Source organism: Penicillium argentinense, assembly GCF_028826775.1.
Source record: "Penicillium argentinense strain IBT 30761 chromosome Unknown utg000002l_segment0_segment0, whole genome shotgun sequence".
NCBI classification, from domain to species: domain Eukaryota; kingdom Fungi; phylum Ascomycota; class Eurotiomycetes; order Eurotiales; family Aspergillaceae; genus Penicillium; species Penicillium argentinense.
Window position 1 is genome coordinate 3300029 of NW_026622661.1, and position 24854 is coordinate 3324882.

General features: G+C 51.2%; 9 protein-coding genes across 9 annotated transcripts; 7 read left to right on the top strand and 2 right to left on the bottom strand.

Moving 5' to 3' along the window:
• Positions 1-644: 644 nt before the first annotated feature.
• Positions 645-2270, bottom strand: N7532_002044 (snoRNA-binding rRNA-processing protein UTP15; the record flags this gene model as incomplete). Its single annotated transcript, XM_056614538.1, has 1 exon — positions 645-2270. One exon carries the CDS (start codon positions 2268-2270, stop codon positions 645-647), a length of 1626 nt encoding a protein of 541 aa, XP_056479579.1.
• Positions 2271-3975: 1705 nt separating this feature from the next.
• Positions 3976-6641, top strand: N7532_002045 (uncharacterized protein; the record flags this gene model as incomplete). The annotated part of the gene is made up of 2 exons (XM_056614539.1): positions 3976-4199; positions 4268-6641. The coding sequence occupies 2 exons, from the start codon at positions 3976-3978 to the stop codon at positions 6639-6641; spliced, it is 2598 nt and encodes an 865-aa protein (XP_056479580.1).
• A 689-nt stretch (positions 6642-7330) lies between these two features.
• Positions 7331-8263, top strand: N7532_002046 (phytanoyl-CoA dioxygenase family protein; the record flags this gene model as incomplete). The annotated part of the gene is made up of 1 exon (XM_056614540.1): positions 7331-8263. One exon carries the CDS (start codon positions 7331-7333, stop codon positions 8261-8263), a length of 933 nt encoding a protein of 310 aa, XP_056479581.1.
• Positions 8264-8598: 335 nt separating this feature from the next.
• N7532_002047 (DUF218 domain protein) lies at positions 8599-9652 on the top strand (the record flags this gene model as incomplete). The annotated part of the gene is made up of 2 exons (XM_056614541.1): positions 8599-9015; positions 9080-9652. The coding sequence occupies 2 exons, from the start codon at positions 8599-8601 to the stop codon at positions 9650-9652; spliced, it is 990 nt and encodes a 329-aa protein (XP_056479582.1).
• A 132-nt stretch (positions 9653-9784) lies between these two features.
• On the bottom strand, positions 9785-10791 carry N7532_002048 (spindle checkpoint protein MAD2; the record flags this gene model as incomplete). The annotated part of the gene is made up of 7 exons (XM_056614542.1): positions 9785-10076; positions 10145-10218; positions 10273-10418; positions 10486-10514; positions 10578-10616; positions 10678-10703; positions 10756-10791. 7 exons carry the CDS (start codon positions 10789-10791, stop codon positions 9785-9787), a joined length of 642 nt encoding a protein of 213 aa, XP_056479583.1.
• A 340-nt stretch (positions 10792-11131) lies between these two features.
• Positions 11132-13213, top strand: N7532_002049 (GTPase GUF1; the record flags this gene model as incomplete). Its single annotated transcript, XM_056614543.1, has 2 exons — positions 11132-11871; positions 11950-13213. 2 exons carry the CDS (start codon positions 11132-11134, stop codon positions 13211-13213), a joined length of 2004 nt encoding a protein of 667 aa, XP_056479584.1.
• Positions 13214-13626: 413 nt separating this feature from the next.
• Positions 13627-18064, top strand: N7532_002050 (DNA-directed RNA polymerase III core subunit RPO31; the record flags this gene model as incomplete). Its single annotated transcript, XM_056614544.1, has 2 exons — positions 13627-13721; positions 13816-18064. 2 exons carry the CDS (start codon positions 13627-13629, stop codon positions 18062-18064), a joined length of 4344 nt encoding a protein of 1447 aa, XP_056479585.1.
• A 1418-nt stretch (positions 18065-19482) lies between these two features.
• N7532_002051 (uncharacterized protein) lies at positions 19483-20414 on the top strand (the record flags this gene model as incomplete). Its single annotated transcript, XM_056614545.1, has 2 exons — positions 19483-19787; positions 19853-20414. 2 exons carry the CDS (start codon positions 19483-19485, stop codon positions 20412-20414), a joined length of 867 nt encoding a protein of 288 aa, XP_056479586.1.
• A 1950-nt stretch (positions 20415-22364) lies between these two features.
• On the top strand, positions 22365-24593 carry N7532_002052 (uncharacterized protein; the record flags this gene model as incomplete). The annotated part of the gene is made up of 5 exons (XM_056614546.1): positions 22365-22540; positions 22616-23165; positions 23232-23602; positions 23659-23991; positions 24068-24593. The coding sequence occupies 5 exons, from the start codon at positions 22365-22367 to the stop codon at positions 24591-24593; spliced, it is 1956 nt and encodes a 651-aa protein (XP_056479587.1).
• Positions 24594-24854: the final 261 nt, after the last annotated feature.

A 24854-nucleotide genomic window follows, 5' to 3' on the forward strand; every position in this document is an offset into this window, starting at 1 on the left:
GTGGGCGGAAGTTGGCGAGGGCGAGGAATGCGAACGTGGACGCGGAAGTGGCAGTGGGAGTGGGAGAGAAAGTGGGAAAAGGCGGGAGGGGAGGTCACGATGTCTGGAGAGTGCTGGAGAGCAGATCCCCGCCGGGCAAATCTGTCCCCGAAACGAACACCGGTCAGGCTGGACAACACCGTGCAAGTGCTGTCGCAGGGTGAAAATCATGCCATTGCGTCCGACACCCATACCGGATCGACCCATCGAATGTCATTTCAGGTCGACAACGGCTTGCCGAGCGATTCGGGTCAATCAAAAGATCCACTTCGGTAAAACTGGCGGTATATACCTCTATCGGACGGTGCAAACTCGAAGCTCTCCCCACACACTACTAGGCACCATAGATAACCCAAGGTAACTTAGGGTACTATTGTAGCTACAACCAACTCGAAAGTACCGACTACTTAGATCAGCACCATGCTACCTAAGTGAAGGTCGATCCTCTTATAAAAAAATTGGATGCGACTGATTATAATGGTTGACTTTTATTTCGATGCAACTTTGTACAATGATCAATGGCCCGCCATGTACACCGACGAAGCAAAACCCAGATACCCGCCCAAACTCCAAGCCATTTGAGACATGATAATGGAACAGTGAGATCAAGCCTTCAACATATCCAGCATACCTTTGGTTTGGTATGCATGCTGAGCCATCTCGACCTCATCGCGGACCCGCTGGTGCAGCCGTTCGATTAATTTATCGATTTGCGCAGACTGGCCCAGGTTACCCGAGTAGATATCCAACAAGTTCATGGCAACCTCCACACTCAGCTCGACCAGGCGCGGTTCCCGGATGTGCTTGTGGACCCATTGCAAGACGGGCTGAAGGGTGACCTCGTCGCGGTCTCGGAGAGACGCCCGCAGGGCCGAGCGATGGCGGAGATTGGTGAGGAGGGTGAGTTGGGCAGTCTTGTCGGTCGATGAGAGGACTTGGTCCAGGGCAACGGCGTAACGTCCCTTGCGGAGATCGTTCTCCCATGGCTGCTCCTTCTTCCGTCGCTTGCGGTCCTGACCTTCAATCACAATGTCCACTCCTTCTCCGATGAAATCCCGTCCACGCAGCCGCTTCTCCCAGCCGGAGCCGCGCTGCTTGTTCTTCTTGGAAACCTGACGGTCGTGCTCCTCCAGCTTGCCTTCAAGCAAGGCTTGCATCTCCTTCCGGCGCTCGCGCTCCTTTACTTTCTGCTGACCAGACAACCGAGTCTTGACCGAGAGAAGACCGGACTGCATACCGACGGCAATATGCTTATCTTCGTATGCCACGCCCGAGGTGACAACATTCAGCGACAGGATGGGGGAGGGGTATTTGGAGCCCGAGACTGTGTTCCATCCGGTGGTCTCAAAGACCTTCATATGTCCATCAAGCGCACCGCTGACCAAGCGCTCTCCATTAGATGCCAGCGCAAGAGAAGTGACTGTCTTCTGGTGGCTCTGGATCATGTGCAGTGGCTTTCCAGCAACAATATCCAGCACCGCAATTTTGTTGTCGGCGGCCGCCAGAACTTGTGTGCCCGTCGGCATGGGCAGAACATCTTCAATAGCGGCACCCATCTTGAAGGTCATAGCCGAGCGGCCTTCGACACGCGGGTCCCAAATACGCACCGTGCGATCGTAGGAGCCAGAGACAAGCAGGCCAGATGAGGCCATTGAGCCGGGCATGAAAGCACCGCTGCGTGCATAATCGGTGTGGCCAACAAATGTGCGAATGCTGCTTTCCGCGGGCAGATCCCACAACCGGACCGTTCGGTCATCACTAGCCGTCAAGATAGAGGTCGGGTCGCTGGGTGAAAACTTGCTCACCCAGACGGGCTGTTTGTGGTCCTTCCAGGTTTTCAGAATGGCGCGTGAGTTGACATCGAAAACCTGCACTGAACCAGTGTCGTCACCCGTCACGACGACACGACCATCCGGACGAACGTCTGTGCCACGAACAGTATCATCAAACCGAGTAATTGTCCGCAAGAGTTTCCGTGTGCGAATAGAATAGATCTGAACCCGTGCGCCTGTCGTCACAGTGAAGATATCCGGCGGTTGTGTCAGGGAAGGAAACGCAGCAGGCGATGACGGAGCGGAGGGCTGTGTGATCAGGTTGACAGGTCCATTGGCCGGCGATGGGATCAGAAGCGGGTTCTTGAAGGTGCGCCAGTATTGTTGCTCTGGCGTCAGGCGGGTGGAAGGCAACGAGGCGAGCTTCACCTGCTGCAGGGGCAGGACGGGCGCCGCCATGGTGTACTGTAGGATTCAAGGCGTCGAAGCGAATTCGATGCAGTCGGTTAAACGAGGGTACGAACCTGAATCCCCGTGGCTCGCGGAGGCGTCTCGAGAAAGTTGAGGATCTTTTTTCTGCCGATCAAAAAAGTTCAGCCTTCCTGATTAGGGATAGCGGCAGAAGCTTTGGTTGCCTGAGGCTTCTTAAGGCGCAGAAATCTTACAAAGCCATATCTTCAGGCATTAAGGCAGGAACACCTGCCATGGTCTCCATCCCATCGCATACATGGAAGCTGCATGCTGCATTTCCTCGGAAATTCAGTTGGACTGACAGCCGATAAAGTTTGGCTTTACAACACGCGTAATTAAATATCCTGATATCTTCAAATTCTCGATAGTCCTTGAATCGCTTCCAGACAACACTACTCTTCACCACCACACTCCAACGACTCGAATTTATGAAAGTGCCTCGGCTCCTCTGTCCTCCGTCACGGCACTGAGATAGCCCTGTGAGGTATTCAGATATCCTCGTATCCTTCAGGTTTTTTAATTCATGTATAATATCTTCCGTGAAACGTCCTATTCAACCCAAGAACAGATAAATTCCTCGAAGTTACTCCCCGCGCTATGGTGCGCTACGACAAATTATTGTTCAAACTCGAATTGCATGGCCTAGACCATCAAAATCTCTTGTTCGGATGCTATACCAAACACTCTATACCAGGCATCCGTATTCTTTTTCCGGGGTGGGGGCTTTAATTAGATTCCGCCCCAGTGCATAAACGCCCGGAAGGCTCGGGTTCAGAACCATTGAGGCAGTGACGCAGGCAACTACCAATTGTCTGACGTCGGAAGCAGGGGATGGTGGTACGGCTTCGATCTGTCTCACTCGAAGAGAAATATTGATGAGCATGCAATGGGATGGCGATACTTTGTTCAATATGTTTCAAGCTGGCTCGGGGGATGAAAGTGGCGGTCGAGCATGATGTTTGGGCGGTCGCTATGGCAATTTGGTGGGGAGCGGAGGGGCTGCAGCTGCTTCGCTCGAAGTATACATACTAGGTGGGGATGACAGCTACAGTACGAAGACTCGCGCGTCTGAAACAACGAAACCGGATTCACCGACAACGCGATTAACGGGTGACGATCGCGCCGCTAGGCCTGTCGCCAATGATTGCCATTTCCCTCGGCAGACTGGCCCCTGTCCACGTCGGGAATGTATCGATCGGTGGATCGCGGTGGCTGGGGACTTGATATGAGCTGACGCTGCCGATCCACCTCATTTTCGATGCCAACCCGGGGTTGGGTGATTTGTAGAATTGAGGAGCCGGGCCAATCTATGCTGCGTGCGCCTCTGACGGAGCTTGGATGGCTGGTCATCGGATGAAAAAGAAGAGCGAGGTGGGTGGTCGCAGTGGGAGCTTCCCGATCGCCGGGGTGTTTATCGCGGATCTGTGTATTGTCACGTATTGTCCCATCGCCCAGTCCAGGCGCCCGATCCAGGGGAACGTACCAATAAACGCACCCCAAATGCCGCATCCCCAGCCACCGCCAATACCGCGTTACCGCATCTTACATTCCCTCCGCCTCCATAAGGCAGGCGCTTTATCTTTCTTTTTCTTTTCCCCTCCTCCCACCTTTCTCCTGAAACACCACTCGATGCTGCCTCCTAGACTTTTCAGCTCCCGCTTGATTCGTTCTAAGCGCTGAAGAGCGAAGCATCATGTCGAAGCTCACCCACACCAAGGTCAATCATGCCGCCGGCATCTTCGCTGACATGTCTGTTGACGGTCCCCCTATTGGTACTCTGGTCGCGATCATCGACCGAGCCAAGAACCTTCCGAATCGCAAAACCATGGGGAAGCAGAATCCTTACTGTGCAGCACGACTCGGCAAAGAAGCAAAGAAAACCCCAACCGATCTGCGCGGAGGACAAACACCGCGATGGTACGTTCGTCAACACGGTAACCTCCAAGCTCCAGAGCACCACTGACCAACGACCCCGACAACAACAGGGACCACGAACTGCGCTTTACTGTACACGAGTCTCCCGACTACTACAAGCTGAAGGTGTCTGTCTTCAATGACGATAAGAAGACCGACCTCATTGGGGAAACTTGGGTTGACTTGCAGAACTTGATTATCCCCGGAGGAAGTCAGAACGATCACTGGCACTCACTGCAGTGCCGAGGAAAATACTCAGGGGATATTCGAATCGAGATGACCTATTATGATACTCGGCAACAAGACGAAGCTGTTATTGAGCGACGCAAGGAAGCAGCAGAGAGGGCCCAAGGCAAAGCCCCGACTACGTCGAGCTCTGGCCTCTCTGGTCCCCGTCAATTGAATCAAGTCAAGAGACGTCCGCTACCAACAGATCCCTCGGGAGTGACTCCTCCACGACCTTTGCCTATGGAGAAGCCCCAGTCCGCTCCTCTGTTGCACCACCCGATGCCATCGCGACCGTCTGTGCGTGAACCCGCCCAAGCCGTGCCTCGGACAGATGTTCCAGTCTCACACCCTCCACACCCACGACACTCCGAATCTGTTTACGATGCTCCGTCCTACGAACCCCAGCATCCCAGCATGCATTCTCGTGCAGGTTACGATCTCCATGATAGCTATCAACGAGAATGGGATACTACTGCTCCCGCTATGCCTCCGGCAGCGCCGATGCGACGACCCACGCACGAAACGCCATATTCTGAGTCGCCTTACGATTCACGACCACTTCAACCCCGCAGTCACTCGGACTACGACCATCCTCCGCGGGACTATCAGTCAACCAGCGAACCCCCGTTCGAGGCTGACATGCGCGGACGGACTGTGTATGAAGAACAGGCCCATCCGCATGATGCCTACAGTCTCGTATCTCCACAGTATCCAGCGAACCCGATGACCTTTGGGCATGTGTCGACTTACACTCCCCGGCATGCTGCTCCCATGGATGAGCCGGCACCACTCGAATATTCCCGTCCCAGCTCTTCCTCGGGGCCTGGGGACGATTGTCGATACCAATCGCACAACACCAGAGCTTTGCAACCTGTGCGTCGCCGCGATGACTATCATCCGGAGTATGCAACCATGCAGCCTCGTGTGGAGGATGAGGATGAGGACGGGCCTCCTCCCCCACCCCCTGTCCACCGGTCTCGTATGGCACAGCCTGCCCCATCTCAGCAATTTGTCAGTCAGTCTAACTCGCCTTACAAGCCTTATACCCCCGGGGCGTCCCCCAACGCTTCGCATATGCCGGCCAGTCTGGTCGCAGGCTATGAAAGCGAGGATGCCATCGAGCGGCAAACGTTTGGGGACCGTTTCCGCAGGCCTAGCAATCATGTCGACGACGAGATGATGATCACTCCGAGTACACAGCCTTCGCCAGCCTCTGTCCATTCCAACTCGCGGGCTCCTTCGCCCTATGAGTCACCGATTCATCCTCTCCGAACCTCTCCTAAACCATTGGATGACCGTGCTAGCATTGCAAGCCGGGGATCCGCCAATACGGAAACACGTATGGTTGTTACACGCAAATCAGTGAGCCCGCGACCTTCGTCTTCTGATTCGCGCGGAGGGTCCTCCATCCCGTTTTCCCCTGACTCTTACAACTCCCTCAATCCTAACGCCTCGCGCTCGGCCACCAGCCGTGACCCGACGCCGGCCTACGACTCCCCATCGCAGGCTCGGGATGCCGCAATGCGAGCAGAGATTGAGCCTGTTCGAGACTTGAGTCAGCCCATCATCGGTGATGATGGGCGAGAGATTGATCCCTCTGATCATCTGCCCACGGATACCTGGGCACCCGAACCCGAGCGAAAGAGTCGGAAACCAGAGGTGATCATTCGCTTCAAGCACTCTCCCCGTGATAGACCTACATCACGAGGAAACGATACCGCTGCCGTTGCCCGCAGCGGTGGCCCTCCTCGCGTCGGATTCCGCACTGAACCGACCACCTCCAATGTTGATCGTCCGGCAAAGAGATACACCCCTACCCATGTGCACAGTTCCGAGTCTTTGGACCGGACGCCTCCCCGGGGTGGTGGCCAGGATAACTACGCTAGCTATTCTCACGGTCGAGGGTTCACGACCCCAACCTCGGCGGACCGACCGCGCTCCTCCCATCGGGGCTCTGTCTCCCCCTCTCCTGGCTCCCGCTCGCCGCTGTACGACTACAGCCCAGGTCCCCCTATCCCTTCCAAAGTGCCAATCTCCTCGGGATCCCCGTCCTATCCTGTGTCTCCTAGCGCCCCAAACAGCGGCAACCCCGGAATGGACGCTCTGAGCCGTGAATTGAAGACGATCGATATCGGATCGGTCGGGTGCAGTCCAAGCCGGGTTGTTCGCAAGTACGCACCCCCTCGCCCGTCGGCTTCGATCGGTTATGCCAGTTAAAATTCTTTCTTTTCTCTCCATCTACGCCCGGTATTGCATGTGATGATTGATGTATTGTTATGGTCTGTTTTGTATTTTGGGCGGTTGACTGTTTGATATCCCGTGTCTTGTTTCCCTGGTTCAATTTATGCATTCGAGTCTTTTTTCTGGGTATCTGGCATGGCGGCGCTTTCGATTTGACTTTTCATCATACATGTATTTGTCTCCTGTCTGTACACTTGAATGACGACCCAGGGTGGTCTTGGAGAATACCATTTTGATTATTTCACCCACCCCTCGGGGCTTCACAGATGACGTAGAACTGTAATGACATATCAGGTACTAAAGATGATTCTGACTATTAGTACGTACCCCCAATCCACCAGCTTGTGGTTTTATTGAACTGGGCATGTAACTCCAGTAAGTTTTCATAATTGGTTCCTCATATACCAAGTTGCTAGTAGTAGGTACAGTAGTACATGAAAATGTATCTCTGGGAATGCAACCCTCACGAGTCTCGCAATTCTCGCGAGCCCAAGTCGGCACGCTGGGGGCCAGTTGAATGCTCTCCAATGGCCCGACGGCAGCCAATCGCGTTGGCCAAAGCATATCGCTTATCGTCATTCCCCGCCTTTCAGCAAAGAACGCCGCAACGCGACTTGGACATTCCTTACAAATCGCGCTGTCAGAATTTCTCCAGATATTCCATCATGGCCGGTCTTTCGCCCGATCAAGTTGCCTCGTTCCAAGAGAATGGGTATCTTGTCCTACCGGACTACCTCAACCCCTCAGAAATCGAGTCTCTCCTCACGGAAACAAACACGCTCCTCAACGACTTTTCGCTGGAAAGCCACCCCCTCACGCAATTCACCACCGGTGACGACGACGAAGCCGACCATGTCGGCGACGATTACTTCCTTAGCTCGGGCGACAAAATTCGCTTTTTCTTCGAACCAGATGCCTTTACCTCCGAACTCGATCCGCTAACCGGGCGCCCCGCGCTGCTGAAGCCGAAGAATCTGGCCGTGAACAAGATCGGACATTCGCTGCACACTCTCTCGCCACCCTTCAAGGCCGTCTCGCTGACTGAGCGTAATGCGGCTGTTGCGCGATCGCTGGGTTTCCAGGATCCTCGCGTCCTGCAGAGCATGGTTATTCTCAAACAACCGTCTATCGGGGGCGCGGTGCCCTCGCACCGAGACTCCGAGTTTTTGTATACCAATCCACCTTCGGCTGTGGGTTGGTGGTATGCTCTTCAAGATGCGGGGCCAGGAAATGCTACACTGGGGATGTGGAAGGGATCGCATAAGGGGAGAAAAGGTGGGCATATTACCCGGCGCTTTGTGAGAAAGTGTGATGACGCAGGTACGGAGTTTGTGGAAAACATCGGGCCTTCATTACCAATGGGCATGGAGGAAGACAAGGTCGGGGAGCCTGGTGATGAGGATCTCGAGATATTGAATATCAAGGCTGGCTCGCTGGTTCTTATTCATGGGAATGTCTTGCACAAAAGCGAGAAGAATACCAGCCCACGGAGTCGGTACGCATATACTTTTCATGTCATTGAAGGGGCCGACGGGTGGGAGTACGATAAGAGAAATTGGCTGCAGCCCCCGGAGGAGGGCTTTTCAAAGTTATCTTAGGCTATATATGACCGAATCGACGACCACTTGGATGAATACACAGGAAATATCAGATATCGAACGCCAGCTTGCTCTATCCGTTTCCTTTCCTTCCAAAAGTTATATAGCAATGTCGTATCTATGCTGCAAAATGGAAGTCGCTACACTTAAAGGCTTCTTTCCTTTCCTTGGAATAAATCGACTAGCGTTGCGGCAAATAGAGGTGTGTGCATCTTTGGTCCTATACTTCGGATCTGCAGAGCATCTCTTGGCGCCGCACAAGCTAGAGTCGCTCGGATGAGCGGGCCTCATCCAAGCATCCTGAGAATTGGGCTTTCTATTTAAAATCGACCACAATGGACTATGAACACCTAATTATTGTCTGCTGTCATGCGATCTACATCGGAGGACCCAAGCACGGCAGATCGGAAGATGAATGGTCAGTGCACCACAGCGCCTGGTGCCCAGGTGGTCTTGATATATCTCGAGAACCCCCAAAATGCCCGTCGGAGAATCACATTAACAGTGCCCAACAGGCTGATCGAACCATTTCAGAAGGGAGAAACCTCGACCTTTATAGATCATGCCAAGGCTGGGATAAAGGCACTGGGAGAGGATCCCCATGCTTTGCTAGTGTTTTCAGGGTAGGCAAAACCCCCTCCCACCCCCAACGCTGCACTGTAGGCCTCCATTCAATCAACATCGAATTAATTTTTCTCAGGGGTCCAACAAAGAAGTCGAGGACGGAGACAAGTGAAGGACAGTCTTACCTTGTATGCCTTCCCTTGAATAGAAAGAATCGTTCAACAACATTCCGGGCTGACTGAAAAATAATAGAATCTTTGCAAGGACAACAACTTCTTCACTTTTCTATTTCCAAAATCGCCAATTGACCCTTCCAGAGTGCTTTCAGAGTGCCACGCAACAGATTCCTACCAGAACGTTTTGTTTTCCCTACTTCAATTCCGGTTCCACACAGGCATCTACCCACGACGATTCACCGTTGTGACGCACGAATTTAAGAGAACAAGATTCATGGAATGCCACTTCCCGGCCCTCGGCTTGCTTCCCTTCGCCAACGGTAAGGAACAAGTTGAGTCAGATAAAATCTCTGTCATCGGGATCAACCCCCCGGAAGAAGTTACACCTCTTGAGACCCTGGTGCGAGGGGAGATGTCTAAGGGGATCGCGCTCTGGAAACAGGACCTTTACGGAGTTGGCGGGGAACTATCAAAGAAAAGGAGCACGCGAGGCTGGTCAAAAGAGTTGCAAAAGAACTTATTTCTAAACAAAGGGCTGGGCGATGTCGTTGAGAGGCTAGTTTGCTGGGAAGGTGGTACGGGTAATCAACGGTTTCTTAGCATGGACGAATTGCCCTGGTATTATGGCAAGGCACTTTCAGGGCGATGAAGATAGATATCGACAGTTAAAATTTCATTAAGGGATAGTTGCCCTAGGTCGGATAAAATCATAATCCAGTCCCCCTCTCAACGCCAATGAATGGAGAATGCTCATAGCGGGTCATAATGTGGCGCCGAGCACTTAGTCTGCTAGACGGTAGCTGACAAGAGTGCCCACCCGGTGGTTGTTCGTGCTGAAGCTTCGCAGCTGCACTTTCTCAGCATTTTTGATCTCCTTGGCATCGCTATCACCCCATTCCACCGGCACTTCCGAATCGGCGTCGGCGTAGACGAGGACGTTGAAAGTGCAGTCCCCATCCAAAACGGGAAGGAAAGTTACCGAGGCGGTGATCTGCCGGAAAATAGCTTGGATTTCCTCTTGAATCTCCTTTTCAGTTTTCTCAACCGGCTCGGCTGGCTGGGCTTCCGCATCGCTATCGAAAACAGCATTGTCAGTCAAGTCATGAATGAGTGGACCGATGAAACAAGGACATAAACTTACGCAGGAGCCGAGTTCTCTTTATCGCCCAATCGCCGCGAGCTCGAGCTCTTGGAATGTCTGCTAAAGATTTCGACCTATGAAGAGGTTGGTAAGACAAAGACAGCAGCATAGGGGATGTTTTGACGTACATCGAACTGCCACCGTTCGACATGTTCGCCAGATTCCTTGTCGGTAATAACCACCACGAGCTTTGAAATCTTCCCACCCGACATCCACTTGTTAAGTTGCGACATGATCCTCTTGATGTAAGCTTTCACCTGGTCGTCGGCGGACACTAGCTAGGGGTTAGATTTTGTCGATGCGGGGAAGCTTCCGGAGAAGGAAGATTGGATTAAACGGACCGAGCATGTTGAGGCCATATTTTTTGACACTATTGCGGGTCAGCTTTTGTCTTCATTGACATAAATTGCCATCGCCATCAAGGAGGACTTACGTTGTGAAGTCCTCTGGAGGGTAGACACCCCGCTGGAAACTATGCTGGCCGTAAGCTGCTGTCGAGCGATTGACATGTAGGGATGTAGGGAATAACACACAGAATGGAGTTGATTGAGTATTCGAACTGCATCACTATCAGTAATCGACTCTCATGGAAAAATATAGCTGCGACTTACGAATTCAGACACAAGCTTGGCCGATCCTGTGATCATGATTCTGTGAGCTTTCTGGGACCACGGCAGACCTGTGGTGAGATCACCCACCTCTGATGGACAGCTTGTGGACCTTTGATTTATCCGACTTGTCCTTTGTCCCAGTCATGGTGGCAGGGCGAGTGGTGCAGCAAGCGAATGGAGGGGCGAGCAAGAGAAGTGGTTTGTTTATGTGGATAGTCGCCGCGGCGATCGATCCGAGTCACCGCCCGCGCGCCCTTTTTTTCTCCGCAACTTTTGGCTGGTCGCTCAACCCCGAATTGTGACTCTGCGAAACGACTCGGACACTCTAAAACAAACCGGGCGATCTTTCGCTTTCCATGCCATTGCACGAATCCCGATGCGAGGATGTCTGCAGTTAGCCCGATGGCTGAGCGCAACGCCGAGATGTCCGGCAGCGGGCCTCAGGTCGTCGGCTTGCTTTCCATCCCAGTATAATTCCCTACGAACATTTACAGCATCTGCAGTATGGAGAGCCCGGTCGAAAGCACCTTCTAGCTCCCCGGACACCGATCTAGAATGCCGCATCGCCAATATCCCAATTGATCGATACCGCAACTTCTGCATTGTCGCACACGTCGATCATGGCAAGAGCACGCTTTCCGATCGCTTGCTCGAGCTTACGGGTACAATTCAGCCAGGAACGAACAAACAAGTCCTAGACAAGCTGGATGTCGAGCGCGAGCGTGGAATCACGGTCAAGGCACAGACATGTACCATGATCTACAACCATCAAGGCGAGGACTATCTGCTGCATCTGGTAGATACGCCCGGCCACGTCGATTTTCGCGCTGAGGTGTCGCGCAGTTATGCCAGCTGCGGAGGAGCTCTGCTCTTAGTCGACGCCAGTCAGGGTGTTCAGGCGCAAACGGTGGCCAATTTCTACCTTGCTTTTGCCCAGGGTCTGGAATTGATACCTGTCATCAACAAGGTCGACCTCCCATCTGCGGACCCGGAGCGAGCTTTAGATCAAATGAAAAGCACGTTTGAACTTGACACAGAGAATGCAGTGATGGTGTCAGCTAAGACTGGATTGAACGTTGGAGCTATTTTGCCGACGGTCGTTGAGAAGATCCCAGCGTACGTACACCTTTATGGCTAGGTTTCACTCGGGAATGTCGAATATGATTACTGCAGGATACTAACGGTTCCACACAGGCCCATTGGCGACACGAAAAAACCTCTTCGAATGCTACTTGTCGATTCTTGGTACGACTCCTATAAAGGCGTGATTCTTCTGGTGCGTGTTTTCGATGGCGAGGTGCGTGCAGGTCAGCAACTCGTGTCATTTGTGACAGGTATCAGGTACTATGTGGGCGAAGTCGGCATTATGTACCCCACTGAAACTGCTCAAACGGTTCTTCGGGCAGGTCAGGTTGGCTATATTTACTTCAATCCCGGTATGAAACGAAGCAAGGAAGCCAAAATCGGCGATACATTCACAACTGTCGGCTCCGAAAAGACCGTCGAGCCTCTACCTGGCTTCGAGGAACCTAAATCAATGGTCTTTGTTGCCGTTTACCCCATGAATGCGGATCATTTTGAGCACCTTGAGGATAGCATCAACCAGCTGATTCTGAATGACCGTAGTATTACGGTTCAGAAAGAATCTTCTGAGGCTCTCGGGGCTGGATTTCGTATGGGCTTCTTGGGCACTCTTCATTGCTCAGTGTTTGAGGATCGTCTGCGACAAGAGCACGGTGCTAGCATCATCATCACTCCTCCATCTGTTCCCGTCAAGATCGTATGGAAGGATGGCACCGAAGAGATCATCACCAACCCAGCCAAGTTTCCCGATGATGATAGTGTGCGGTTAAAGGTTGCCGAAGTTCAAGAGCCGTACGTGCTAGCCACTTTGACTTTCCCTGACGAATACCTGGGCAAGGTCATTGAGCTCTGTGAGGCCAACCGGGGCGAACAGCAAAGTATCGAGTACTTCACATCTAGCCAGGTTATACTAAAGTATGAGCTGCCATTGGCACACCTGGTTGATGACTTCTTCGGAAAGCTGAAGGGATCTACCAAGGGCTATGCCAGTCTCGACTACGAGGAGTCTGCTTGGCGGGCCGGGAATATTGTCAAGCTTCAGCTCCTTGTGAACAAGGTTCCTGTCGATGCCGTGTCGCGAATCATGCATATGGGTCAAGTAGCCCGACAGGGCAGACTGTGGGTGACGAAGTTCAAGCAACATGTCGACCGACAGCTTTTCGAAATCATCATCCAGGCTGCTGTCGGCAAGAAGATCATTGCTCGTGAAACCATCAAACCATATCGCAAAGATGTATTAGCCAAGTTGCATGCCAGTGATGTAAGTCGTCGCCGGAAGCTGTTGGAGAAACAAAAGGAAGGCCGAAAGAAACTCCGGGCGGTTGGAAATGTGGTCATTGAGCACAAGGCATTCCAGGCATTCTTATCTAAATAACCACCCTATGTATATTATTACTATAAAGTACTGTACAATAAACAAGTAGTTCACTAGCAATGCCAGTAGTATGCCATCGAGTTCTACAATCTCGCCTCTTCCCATCGGTATACTTCCAGTGACCATCTGGAGCTTCCTGAGCGGTGAGAGCTCCGCCGGCAGAAAAAAAGTTCGTGGCCAACCCCGCGATACATTCTTTCTCTCTCTGCATCTCCCCAGCCTCATTCTCTCCCCCATTACCTCTCCCTGGAGAATATTTGATTCTGTGGCCTTTCGCCTGTGCTTAGCGACTGGATACTCGAAGGTTTCGTCCAGTTCGCCCCACGAATTGCTCGATTGCGGCTGAGAGCCGCCCGTGCCGATCGCATTTCCTTTGACTCACCCTGCCATGTCCTACCATTGACAACGGCGCGATGCAGCCTTCCGAAGGTGCACAGATCGACCTGGGCAAGGCCCAGGTCATTGATCGTGTGCCCAAAGTGATTAAGGAACTGAAGTTTGGCGTACTGTATGAGCTTCCCATTTTGACCCAGAAGCCGAGCCGCAGCGCTTTGGCTAGCGCAAAATGTGATCACTAACATGGTTTTCTTTCCTCTGGATAGGACGAACGATGATATTGTTGGCCAAGCTGTCGTCGAAGTTTCCGACAGAAAGTTCTTCGACCTCGACCGTGACCGCGCGGTGGTTGCCCATGGCCCTCTCGATGCACGCATGGGTATTTCGAATAAGACGGCGATTTGTCAGACATGCGGCTATCATCTCAAGGAATGCAATGGTCACTTCGGCCATGTAAGACTGGTACTTCCGGCGTTCCATGTCGGTTATTTCAAGCGTGTGATTGGGGTTCTCCAGGAAATTTGCAAGGAATGTTCTCGCATCCTACTTCCGGAGGCAGAAAGACGTGCATTTCTGCGCGAAATGCGCCGCCCCGGGCTGGACAATCTACGGAAGCAGCAGATTGTGAAAAGAATCAATGAACGATGCCGCAAGACGCGCGAATGTGAACATTGCAATGCAGTTAATGGTGTCGTGAAGAAAGTCGGCTCAAGTGCGCTGAAAATCACCCACGACAAGTTCCGTGCGTTCAACGCATCAGCTTCGGTGAAGAAGCAGCCGCCAATGAGCAAGATGGTCTTTGACGATTCCTTTACCGAAGCCCGGAACTCGAACTCCGAGGTCGAAAAGCATTTCAAGAAGGCGCAGGATGATTTGAATGCCCTTCGCGTCCTGAAATTGTTCAAAAAGATCTCAGACAGCGACTGCGAATTACTGGGCTTGGATCCGAAGGAAGCTCGACCAGAGATGTTCCTTTGGCAGTTCATCCCTGCTCCCCCAGTCTGTATCCGTCCATCTGTTGGACAAGACGCTGCATCAACCGAGGACGACTTGACTGCCAAACTCGGTGATATTGTCCAGAGCAACATCAACCTTAAGAATGCTTTACTGAAGGGCGCCCCGGTTCAAACCATCATGGAATGTTGGGACTATATGCAGCTCCAGATCGCAGTCTACATCAACAGCGATGTCCCCGGTCTCAACAAGGCAGATCTCGGAAAACCCATTCGTGGCTTCGTCCAACGACTCAAGGGTAAACAAGGTCGATTCCGTGGTAACTTGTCAGGAAAGCGCGTCGACTTCTCGGGTCGAACAGTCATCTCACCCGATCCGAATCTACGTGTGGACGAAGTCGCAGTACCTGAGCTCGTGGCGAAGAATATGACCTACCCCGAGGTCGTTACTCGGTACAACATCGAAAAGCTACGAGAGCGCGTGCGCAATGGATCCACGAAGTGGCCTGGTGCCAACTATCTCTACAAGAAGGGATCGACCTTCAGAACCATGCTGAAGTATGGTAGTCTCAAGCACATGGCCAATGAATTGCAGGAAGGCGATAAGGTGGAACGTCATATTGAGGACGGTGATATCGTTCTGTTCAACCGCCAGCCATCCCTTCACAAGCTCAGTATTCTCTCTCACTTTGCCAGGGTCCGTCCGCACCGGACTTTCCGATTGAATGAGTGTGTTTGCAACCCCTACAATGCCGATTTTGACGGCGATGAAATGAACTTGCATGTTCCGCAAACAGAGGAGGCTAGAGCAGAAGCCATGGAACTGATGGGCGTGAAAAACAACCTGGCCACCCCCAAAAACGGCGAGCCCATTATTTCTGCCATTCAAGATTTCATCAGTGCTGCTTTTCTACTCAGCAGTAAAGACAACTTTTATGACCGTGGCTCGTTCTCCCAGATTTGTCTATACATGCTGGGCCCCCTAACACGATTTGATTTGCCACCGCCCTCAGTCCTTAAGCCGCAAATGCTTTGGACAGGGAAGCAGGTTTTCAATGTGCTGATGCGTCCTAACAAGGACGACCCAGTTCTAGTCAATCTAGATGCTGCATGCCGTCAATTTAAGCAACCCAAGGACGGCCGGCCAAAGGATCTTGATCCAAATGATGCATGGCTTGTTATTCGCAATTCGGAGGTCATGTGTGGTGTCATGGATAAGTCTACCATCGGTTCTGGTAAGAAGGATAATGTCTTCTACATTATGCTTCGTGATTTCGGGCCTCCTGCAGCTGCCGAGGGCATGAATCGCCTGTCAAAATTGTCGGCACGGTGGTTCACCAACATGGGGTTTTCCATCGGTATCACTGATGTTTACCCTAGCGAAAAGCTAATTCAGTCGAAGAACGACTTGGTTGAAACTGCCTACGCCGCTTGTGATGAAGTCATTGCGAAGTACAAGGCCGGTACTCTGGAAAAGTATCCCGGCTGTGATGAGTTGCAGACTATGGAGAACCAGCTGTCCGGTATTCTTAGTAAGGTTCGACAGCAAGCTGGTGATGAGTGCATTGCGCAGCTCAGCAAATACAACTCGCCCCTGATCATGGCTACTTCGGGATCCAAGGGATCCAGCATCAACGTGTCGCAGATGGTTGCCCTAGTCGGTCAACAAATTATCGGCGGACAGCGTGTCCTTGATGGGTTCCAAGACCGGACCCTGCCTCACTTCCCTAAAAATGCTCGACAGCCCCCTTCAAAGGGTTTCGTCCGAAACAGCTTCTTCTCCGGCCTCGAACCCACCGAGTTCATTTTCCACGCTATGTCTGGTCGTGAAGGTCTGGTCGATACTGCTGTCAAGACTGCCGAAACCGGTTACATGTCTCGTCGTTTGATGAAGTCACTCGAAGATCTTTCCTCACAGTACGATGATACTGTTCGAAACTCATCATCTGCCATTGTGCAGTTCCAGTATGGTGATGATAAACTGGATCCGGTGGATATGGAGGGCAAGGCCAAGCCTGTCCATTTCGATCGGACGTTTATCCACTCTGAATCCACCACCTATAACAACGACGAACGGAGTCTGCTGCCTAAGGAAATCATGGGGGTCTGCGAGGAAATGCTCCAGAAGGAGCGTGTCAAGCTTTACCGCAAGGACTTGCTGGGCCGAGATTTGGAATACATGGATCGTACTGACAATGGCATCGATCAGTTCGAGAGTGCGCGCGACTTCTTGGATTCAATTGAGCAATATGTCCAGACGAAGGCCGACAGACTTATTTCTCGTGGTGGTGATTTTGACCCGTCCGACGAGAGAAGCCGGAAAGGCTTGGATCACACAGGTAAATTGACAGAGACCACACTGCGAACGTTTATCACCGCCTGCTTGCAGAAGTATAAGAAGGCTCAAGTCGAACCTGGTCATGCTGTCGGCGCGGTGGGTGCCCAGTCTATTGGTGAACCTGGTACTCAGATGACCCTGAAAACTTTCCACTTTGCTGGTGTCGCCGGTATGAGTATCACCCAGGGTGTGCCTCGAATCAAGGAAATCATCAACGCCTCCAAGGAAATCAGTACTCCGGTTGTTGCTTGCGAGCTAGTCACCAAGGATAGTATCGCTGCGGCACGTATCGTCAAGGGTCGGATCGAAAAAACCTACCTTCAAGATATCATCCACTCAATCACTGAGAATTGGAATGGGAATGAAGCTTACATCAAGGCCAAGATCAACTTCAAAACCATTAACGACCTCCAATTGGAACTTCGGATGCCTCAGATTCTTGCGGCGATCAAAAACCATAAGCGATTCAAGGGCGACGACCTCAAGTTCAGTGCCACTGGCCGGTCTATCAAGGTCACGATCGATTTGGATCCAAGCAGCAAGACAAACCTGTCTAAGACCGAAATTTCGGCTACCAGCGCCGACCCCTTCCTTCGTCTGAAGCATCTTAAGCGCATCTTACCGACCATTCAAATTCTGGGACACCCACGCGCCCACCGTGCCATCATCCGGACGGATGAGACTTCCACGATCAACACCCTGCTGGTGGAAGGCTACGGTCTGCGGGAATGCATGACCACAGTTGGTGTTGACGGTCTCCACACCAAAACCAACAACGTCATGGAAGCACGTGAAGTACTCGGCATCGAGGCTGCACGAAGCACCATTATTACCGAAATCAGCGAGGTCATGAAGGACATGGACATTGACCCTCGTCACATGCAGCTACTGGCAGACGTGATGACATACAAGGGTGAGGTACTGGGTATCACCCGTTTTGGTCTGGCCAAGATGCGGGACTCTGTCCTCCAGCTCGCTTCGTTCGAGAAGACCGCAGACCACCTTTTTGATGCTGGCGGTGCTGGCCGTACCGATCTCATTGAGGGTGTTTCGGAGTGTATTATTATGGGCAAGACCATGGGATTGGGCACGGGCGCCATGGAGGTGGTGCGCAAGTTGAATTTCTACGAGGGGCAAATCGGTCCCCGAAAGACTGTCTTCGAAGATGTCTGGTCTGAACTGAATGAGGCGCCCGCAAAGAAACCCGCAAGGAAAGTCCGGTGATGGCGTTAGATGATGACCGCCGGTGCTATGCTCCTGTGCGCGCTTTTACTCAGCATTTCCCCTCGGCGTTGTGTTTTGCTCAATTCGGCTTGCACGTTTCCAGGCGCCATTTGTAAATCTACCCCTTTTACGGGATCATTCGGTATCTATTTCTTACGTTAGCGAGTAACGATTTGAATGGACGAGTCTACTTCTTTCAGGTTACTCAATTCCGCATTGCATCGATGTATCTATCGCGAGCGCTATAATTCAGTCAATATCCTTAGTTCCTGTGAGTATTTGTCAAAGACTCGCGTCTCTCATTCGTAAAAAACGAAACACCCCTGTCATCGTGTGATTGCTCCTGACTTGGTTTGAAAATCCACCTTGATTTTAGTGCTTACTTTCGTGTCAGAGAAACGGGTCCTAGGGCTGCGGCCATTGGGTCCGAGAACTTCCCACGGTGGGCCTGCGTGAGGCTGAGTGTTTAGGGAGCTTAAGGACTGCTGAATAATTGCAACATGGGAAAATTGCTTTTAGTGCGCGGTGGCCGATGATCGATGATCGACAGTTGAATGAATGAATGCCGATGGCAGTTTAAGCTCGTCGGCGCTGCATTGGGCCGACCAGAGATCCGGGACGTGTTTTGTCCATGAAGGGGCAAATGGGCAGTGCCGAATGTTTAACGGATCCACCCGCCATCTTAGCATCTATTTGGAATCCGAGGAAATTTTAGATCGTCAGGCTTAGCGCATGGCAAGCCTTGCTGGCCCGGTTTTCAATCAACGAGCAGATCGAGGACTATCCAGTTACTGATTGCTGGTTAAGCAGGGGAGCCCTCCAACCCAGATTGGTGAGGCTATTATAGGGTAATTGGAGCGATGGGTTTTCTTCGTAGGGATACAGAGTCGAATGGGACCCCAGAGATGCTTGAGCGCAGAACCTGACCCCGATCCTCAGCACGCGATGGTCTGGTTCTAGCAGATGCGTGGCTTTACTCCTTGGTGTCAGCGGCTCAACTCGTCCCGGGCAAGTATGAGCCGGGCCATGCGGGTGGCACGTGGGAGATGACTCGATTGGGATCGCGGCTATAGTTTATCTGAGGCACCACCACCTTATTCCTTCCACATGGAGCAGCAACACTCCGGGTGCCGGGAGGCACTTCAGTCTCGTGCAATTCTATTTTGCTGGGCTGGCCTCCCTCCCATACGAGACTCTCGCAGCGCTTATCTCCGGACCAAACAATGTTACGGTTTTTAGACCCCACGCGAGATCAGCGCATCTTTTTGCCCCAACAACTTAGCGCTGGACACTTTCCGAGTTAATGTTGTGGCCCCTTTCCTAATAAAGGGCCCGCCCCCCAAAACCCTGCCTGGTTCCTGCTGACCGGTTTGCTTTCTGCTCCTGCCGGCACTGCTTTCCCCAGGAGTGGTAGCAAAATGTCCGTGGGTGCCCTGAGTACAACTTTTACGCCACCCCCGTCGTGTACAACGCAAAGTAACGGCTGGTGGTACTATGATAGCTCCAATCTGGGTGACTACCCTACGGTCACTACAACGGGCGCCGACATCGAATGGTATCTGAGTCTTGGGCCATCTAAATGGGATACTTGCTTTCCATCGGGCTACAAGACCGGCTTGTCTTACTTCTCACCGGGTATCTGCCCTGATGGCTATACCGCTGCGGGTCAAACAAGTCTCGCGAGTGATAATGCTGTCGTGACCGCCGCAACATGCTGCCCCTAGTGAGTACTACATCATGTTCCTGTGCTTCTTCTGGTCAATCCTTTGTTAACCGTTTCGTATTCAGTGGCTACAATGCGCAAACGGGCCATGATAACTACTGGTACTCAACAAACCAATGCAGCTCATCTAACACCGACACTGCTGCCGAATATACCTACACCCAAGGAGGTACCGTCACATCCTACTCAGGCTCCTATGGCGTAAACGCCAAGGGAATCTCAATTCGCTGGAAGTCAGAAGACTTCGCAACACAAACCTCGACAATTTCCAGCACAAGTACAAACACCTCAACAAGCAATGCATCCAATGGATCCAGCTCAGGTGGGCTTTCAGCAGGTGCCAAAGCAGGCATCGGTGTCGGTGTTGGCGTCGGGGTTCCTTTGCTGCTTGGTGTCCTGTATCTGATCTACCTGGTGAAAAGAAATATGGACAAGAAGGAAGCTGCTGCTGCTGTTTCGCCTCAAGGACATGCTGTTCCACCAGCTTCTGAAACTGCCACTCAGCCAGGCTACATGCCCGTTAACTATGATTATGGGCAGCAAAACATGTATGCACCTTCATACGAAATGTCTTCCGATGGCCAAAAGGATACCCAGCCCCAGGAGATGAGTACGTTTAGGCAATGATTTGGACGTGCATGTACTGATCACGAATGGAATAATTTATTTTTGATGGGGTACACAGACGTGAAAACGGGCATAGAATCACATTAATAATTCAGCGCGGTTTAATTAGCGACATACCCCGGAGTGCCTATATCTATTCAGGGGAGCTTCTTCCCGTTATTGTCAGCAAAAAAAGAATAAAATATACGAATTTCATTTTGAACACTTGATGTTAACCCTGATAAGCATTTCGATGGGGCAGAGGTCTTCAAAAGTAAATTCTAGGAACTAGAATGTGTATCAATCCAATACAACGTGTGAGGTTATTTTGACCGAGTATTTTAGGTGCTTCGCAAATATTGCCCCCCCCCTCCCCCATGTTACCCACCGAAAATAATAAATGTATACTAGAGTATTTACATGTATGAATTATGCGAAAAGCAAGCAACTCTTGGCAATCGTAGTTATGTTCACATGCCATACCACGTTCGAATCCCATCGCTATGCTCTTGTTTCTTTCTTCGGCTTCCTTTTACTGAGGGCCTCCAGCCGAGGCAAAAATGGTAGTCACCAATGATCTCTAGGTATTATAATCTCTTGACCGCTTCTCCAAGCCACGTGAATAGGGTTAGCTTCAGGCCAAATCAAAATCTCCCACCTGAGCAACTGCCTCCTGAGATCTGTAGACGGAGTCCTTGTCCATAAGAAAGTATTTATCTTCACAGTGATATGACGTTCCGCGCACCTCCCCCTCTCTCCCGACGCTGGGTTCATGATAAAAATACCACGAATCGATAATTTCAAGGACTACTGGGAATGGCCGCGATCAAAACACATCCATAATTTTCTTGGAATATATGCTTCACAAGCATTATGTCCATGTACCCGATGTTACATGACAGCTATTGTCGATAGTAATCATTTGCTAAAACCAATACTTGCTGTATTGAGATTATCTTCGATACTGTGGTTTCTTCCTATTCAATTTGGCTTTTTAGACCTTGTATGGTATGAATGATTCCTGCTGGCCAGAAATGCAATCCACAGCCCTGCACAATGTAGTTGCTTGCACCTGCATTGATCAAGTTGCCTATAATCTTTTGCATCATGCAGGCAAGCCACGAACTGAGTAGCTCCGAAAGCTGAAATTAATGTTATTCTAAAGATTTGTCATGTCAAGGCAGGTATTGCTTTTTTGGAAACGTCAAAGAAGCGGGCGCGCCCTACTCTTCTTTGGTGCCATAGCTTATACAAATCTTCGCCATGCATGTCTTTCCCACATGCAGTACATGACCAATGTGCCACCCCTAACTGCCAGCTATTGGGCCTCAATCCCCGGGGTATCCCGGAACCTTTCCTCGGGTGACGAGGAAACAACTCGGGTTTCTCGACCAAGTCACCCCCGGCATTCGTCATGTCAATCACTTCGATTCGCCGCTTTCTACCACAATGGCGCTGCAGGTGACCCAAAAAAAGAGCCATGCACCTTAATTGGTTGCGTTGGTTCTTGGGAGATGGAAAGGCGCAGCCTCGCAGCTCCAACCTTTCCACCGTCCGGGGGCACGACGCCAGCGACAAACCCTGCCCAGGTGCCGAGTGCAGCGACGAACAGTTCTCCAATAAACAGCCTCGGGGCCCTGCTCCAGAGATGGAGCTTTCAAGAAAGATACTTCACCTCTCAACTTTTCTCTTGCGACTTTCTTTGTCTAGAGAATTTCTTTAGTTTCATCCTGCCACGCCACAGCCGTAAACCTCGCACAAACCGTCCTATCAAGGATTCATGTCACGCCTTTTTGTCTATTACACTCTTACTTCGTCACGGCCCCTCTGCATAGCCCGAATATACTTCTCTATAACCGGTTCATCATCCACAGCCCGCATTTGATTCACCTTATTTCCCTCGTGGGTTCCCTGGTGCTCCCCAAGTCACGCCGGGAGTCTCAAAGGGAAGAAAAATATCACCCTAGAGTCATGAATTTGGATCCCAAGTTTCCTAGGAAACGCGAGAGTCGTACACGCGCCCCAACAGCTTGCCAGACCTGCAGATTGCGAAAGACCCGGTGCGACAATACTAGGCCCGTCTGTAGCTATTGTGCAATACAAGGGGTGGAGTGTGTTTATCCCGAAGCCTCGCCGCATCCAGTTCAGTAAGTCGGGTCGCCTAACGGCTTTTGACTTTTAAGTCAAGCTTTGATGGCCTTTCTAACATGCTTATCTTTAAGGACGAATTTTGAGTCTGCCAATCATGAGATCCTCCAGAGGCTAGGGCAGATTGCTTCGCTCCTGGAAGATCTTAAGCAAGATAGCGGGTCGAGTTCTTTGTCCGGTCGTTCAGCCAGGGGCTCGCTCCTAGAGTTAGCTACTGGTACACAGAATTCGAGCCCCCTGGCAGATCCATTCGCGAGTCGCAATCATCCAGGAAGTGCCACGAGTATCGAGGACCGGGCTGATGACCACGATCCCTTGACCTTATATGCAGCCAATTCTCCGGAGTATATGCTTCGCTGGCCAATATTCAATCGGGTCATTCCCGAATCAGAGAGACATGTTCGATCTTTCTTACTCGATTCCTTGGACAATCAACCACATGTACTCTCACCTCCTCGGCAAGCGGAAGTGGGTTCCTCTCTGGATGACATCCAGCACCTATGTCGGAAATACATTGTTTTGATTCATCGAAGGAACCCTGTTGTTGAAGCTGAAACGCTCGAGCGATATGCCAGACAGGTGACTCTTCAAGGGTTAGGTTGGGATGGGCCATCGTGCCAAGTGGTGAGTTCCTGTTATACGTCGCAAGGGTCACATTCGCCACAACTCTAACAGCTCTTATTTGAATAGCTTCTGGCCTGTGCACTTGCCTGTTGCACATCTTCCTTCGTTCCATTGAGTGAAATACCTAACGATCTCGATAATATTTCCAGTCCGCCTCAGTCAGATGCGAACGTTGAGCTGGCCGAGGCTTATTTTCATGCAGCCGAGCAAAGACTGGGCTCCTTGAACACATCTCCAACAGATATCCAATGTTTCCTTCTAGCTGGATCCTATCATAGTCACGCTATTCGCCCGTTACAAGCCTGGTTTTGTTTTCAACAAGCTTCTTGCAGACTAGAAGTTCGTCTACGCTCCTTGCGTCGAGAGCAATGGACCGCAGATATCGACTATTATAATCTCGAATCACGCCTATATTGGTCATGTATTCAAGCAGAGCAGTGAGTTCGGTTTGTGTCATCCTCTGTTTGGGAAATCCTCTAATCCACTCGAAAAGTGAAATGCAGGCAGAACTTCCATTGTGGGGCAGCTGTCTTGAGAGCCTGGGATATGCGAATCAATTCCCAACCTTCCCGAGAACTTCGTCGGCATCGATATCTCCAGCAGACAGATTTGGAGATAATAAGGATATTGTCACGAGGTCATGGCCTGAAATGTGTGACACTGACGATGAAAAGGGATGGAGGTTCTACATTGGGTCGATATGCAATCGTCGGACTGTGAACGATATGCTCATTGATATGTGGCGAGGTGGGGAGCAAGACTGGGTCAACAATATCCATGGTGTTGTTGAACGGACTTCCGCAGCCGCAGAAGTCATATACTCCTGGTATGCATAAATATTCCGCGTCGCTAATTTAATCTTGTCTTTCCTTTCAGTCATATGCTAATAGAATCTATCGCAGGTACCAAATGTCACTCAGCGGCCTACCCTCCCCTACACCAGACAATCAAGATCTGGAGTTTCTTCTATACAGCCGCTATCGCATGGGTCTCGAGAAAATCTATCGCCCAATTCTCTACCTAGCAGTCCATTACAGCTTCCTGCCGAGCTATCTTCAAAACAACACCCAGCTTTTCCAAGAGGTATTCAACCACGCCCAAAAGGCGCTTCAGAATTGTGCCGCTCTCATCCCGAATCTATGGTATCATTTCCGCCACGAATGGATCTGGAATATGATGAGGTGCACCTTTGGAGCCGCGATCCAAATCATCGCAGCAGTCCTCAGTCGGTTGCAGTATGCGGCCTCGGGTGGATGGTGTCTTGTTCCTCCGCATAATTGGCCTGCATTGGTGCGTTTGTCAATTCGAACTTTGAGGGCTTGGTCTGGCGAGTCCATCGATTTGGATATGATGAGATCTACTCTAGAAAGAATGTACCAAGGCACTTGTCTGTTAGCAGGTATAAGGTCAGACATGTATCCATCCTAATTGGGTCTTACGGTGCATTGATGAGGGATGAACGATGTGATATAATAATGTTCATGCCAAACACTGATTAATAAATCACCATCCCTTGCAGTGTTGTCGCAATGCCTTCGATTCCAATTCTAGTCTGAGATGACTCTTTGGTAAACCCGTCCCAGCATGTAGCGCTGGGTCGCTACTGTACATGATTACACACACTACTTGTGGACTACGTTGGTATGAAAGCTGTATTCTCAGGCACAAATCTCCATTCTAGAGAATAAG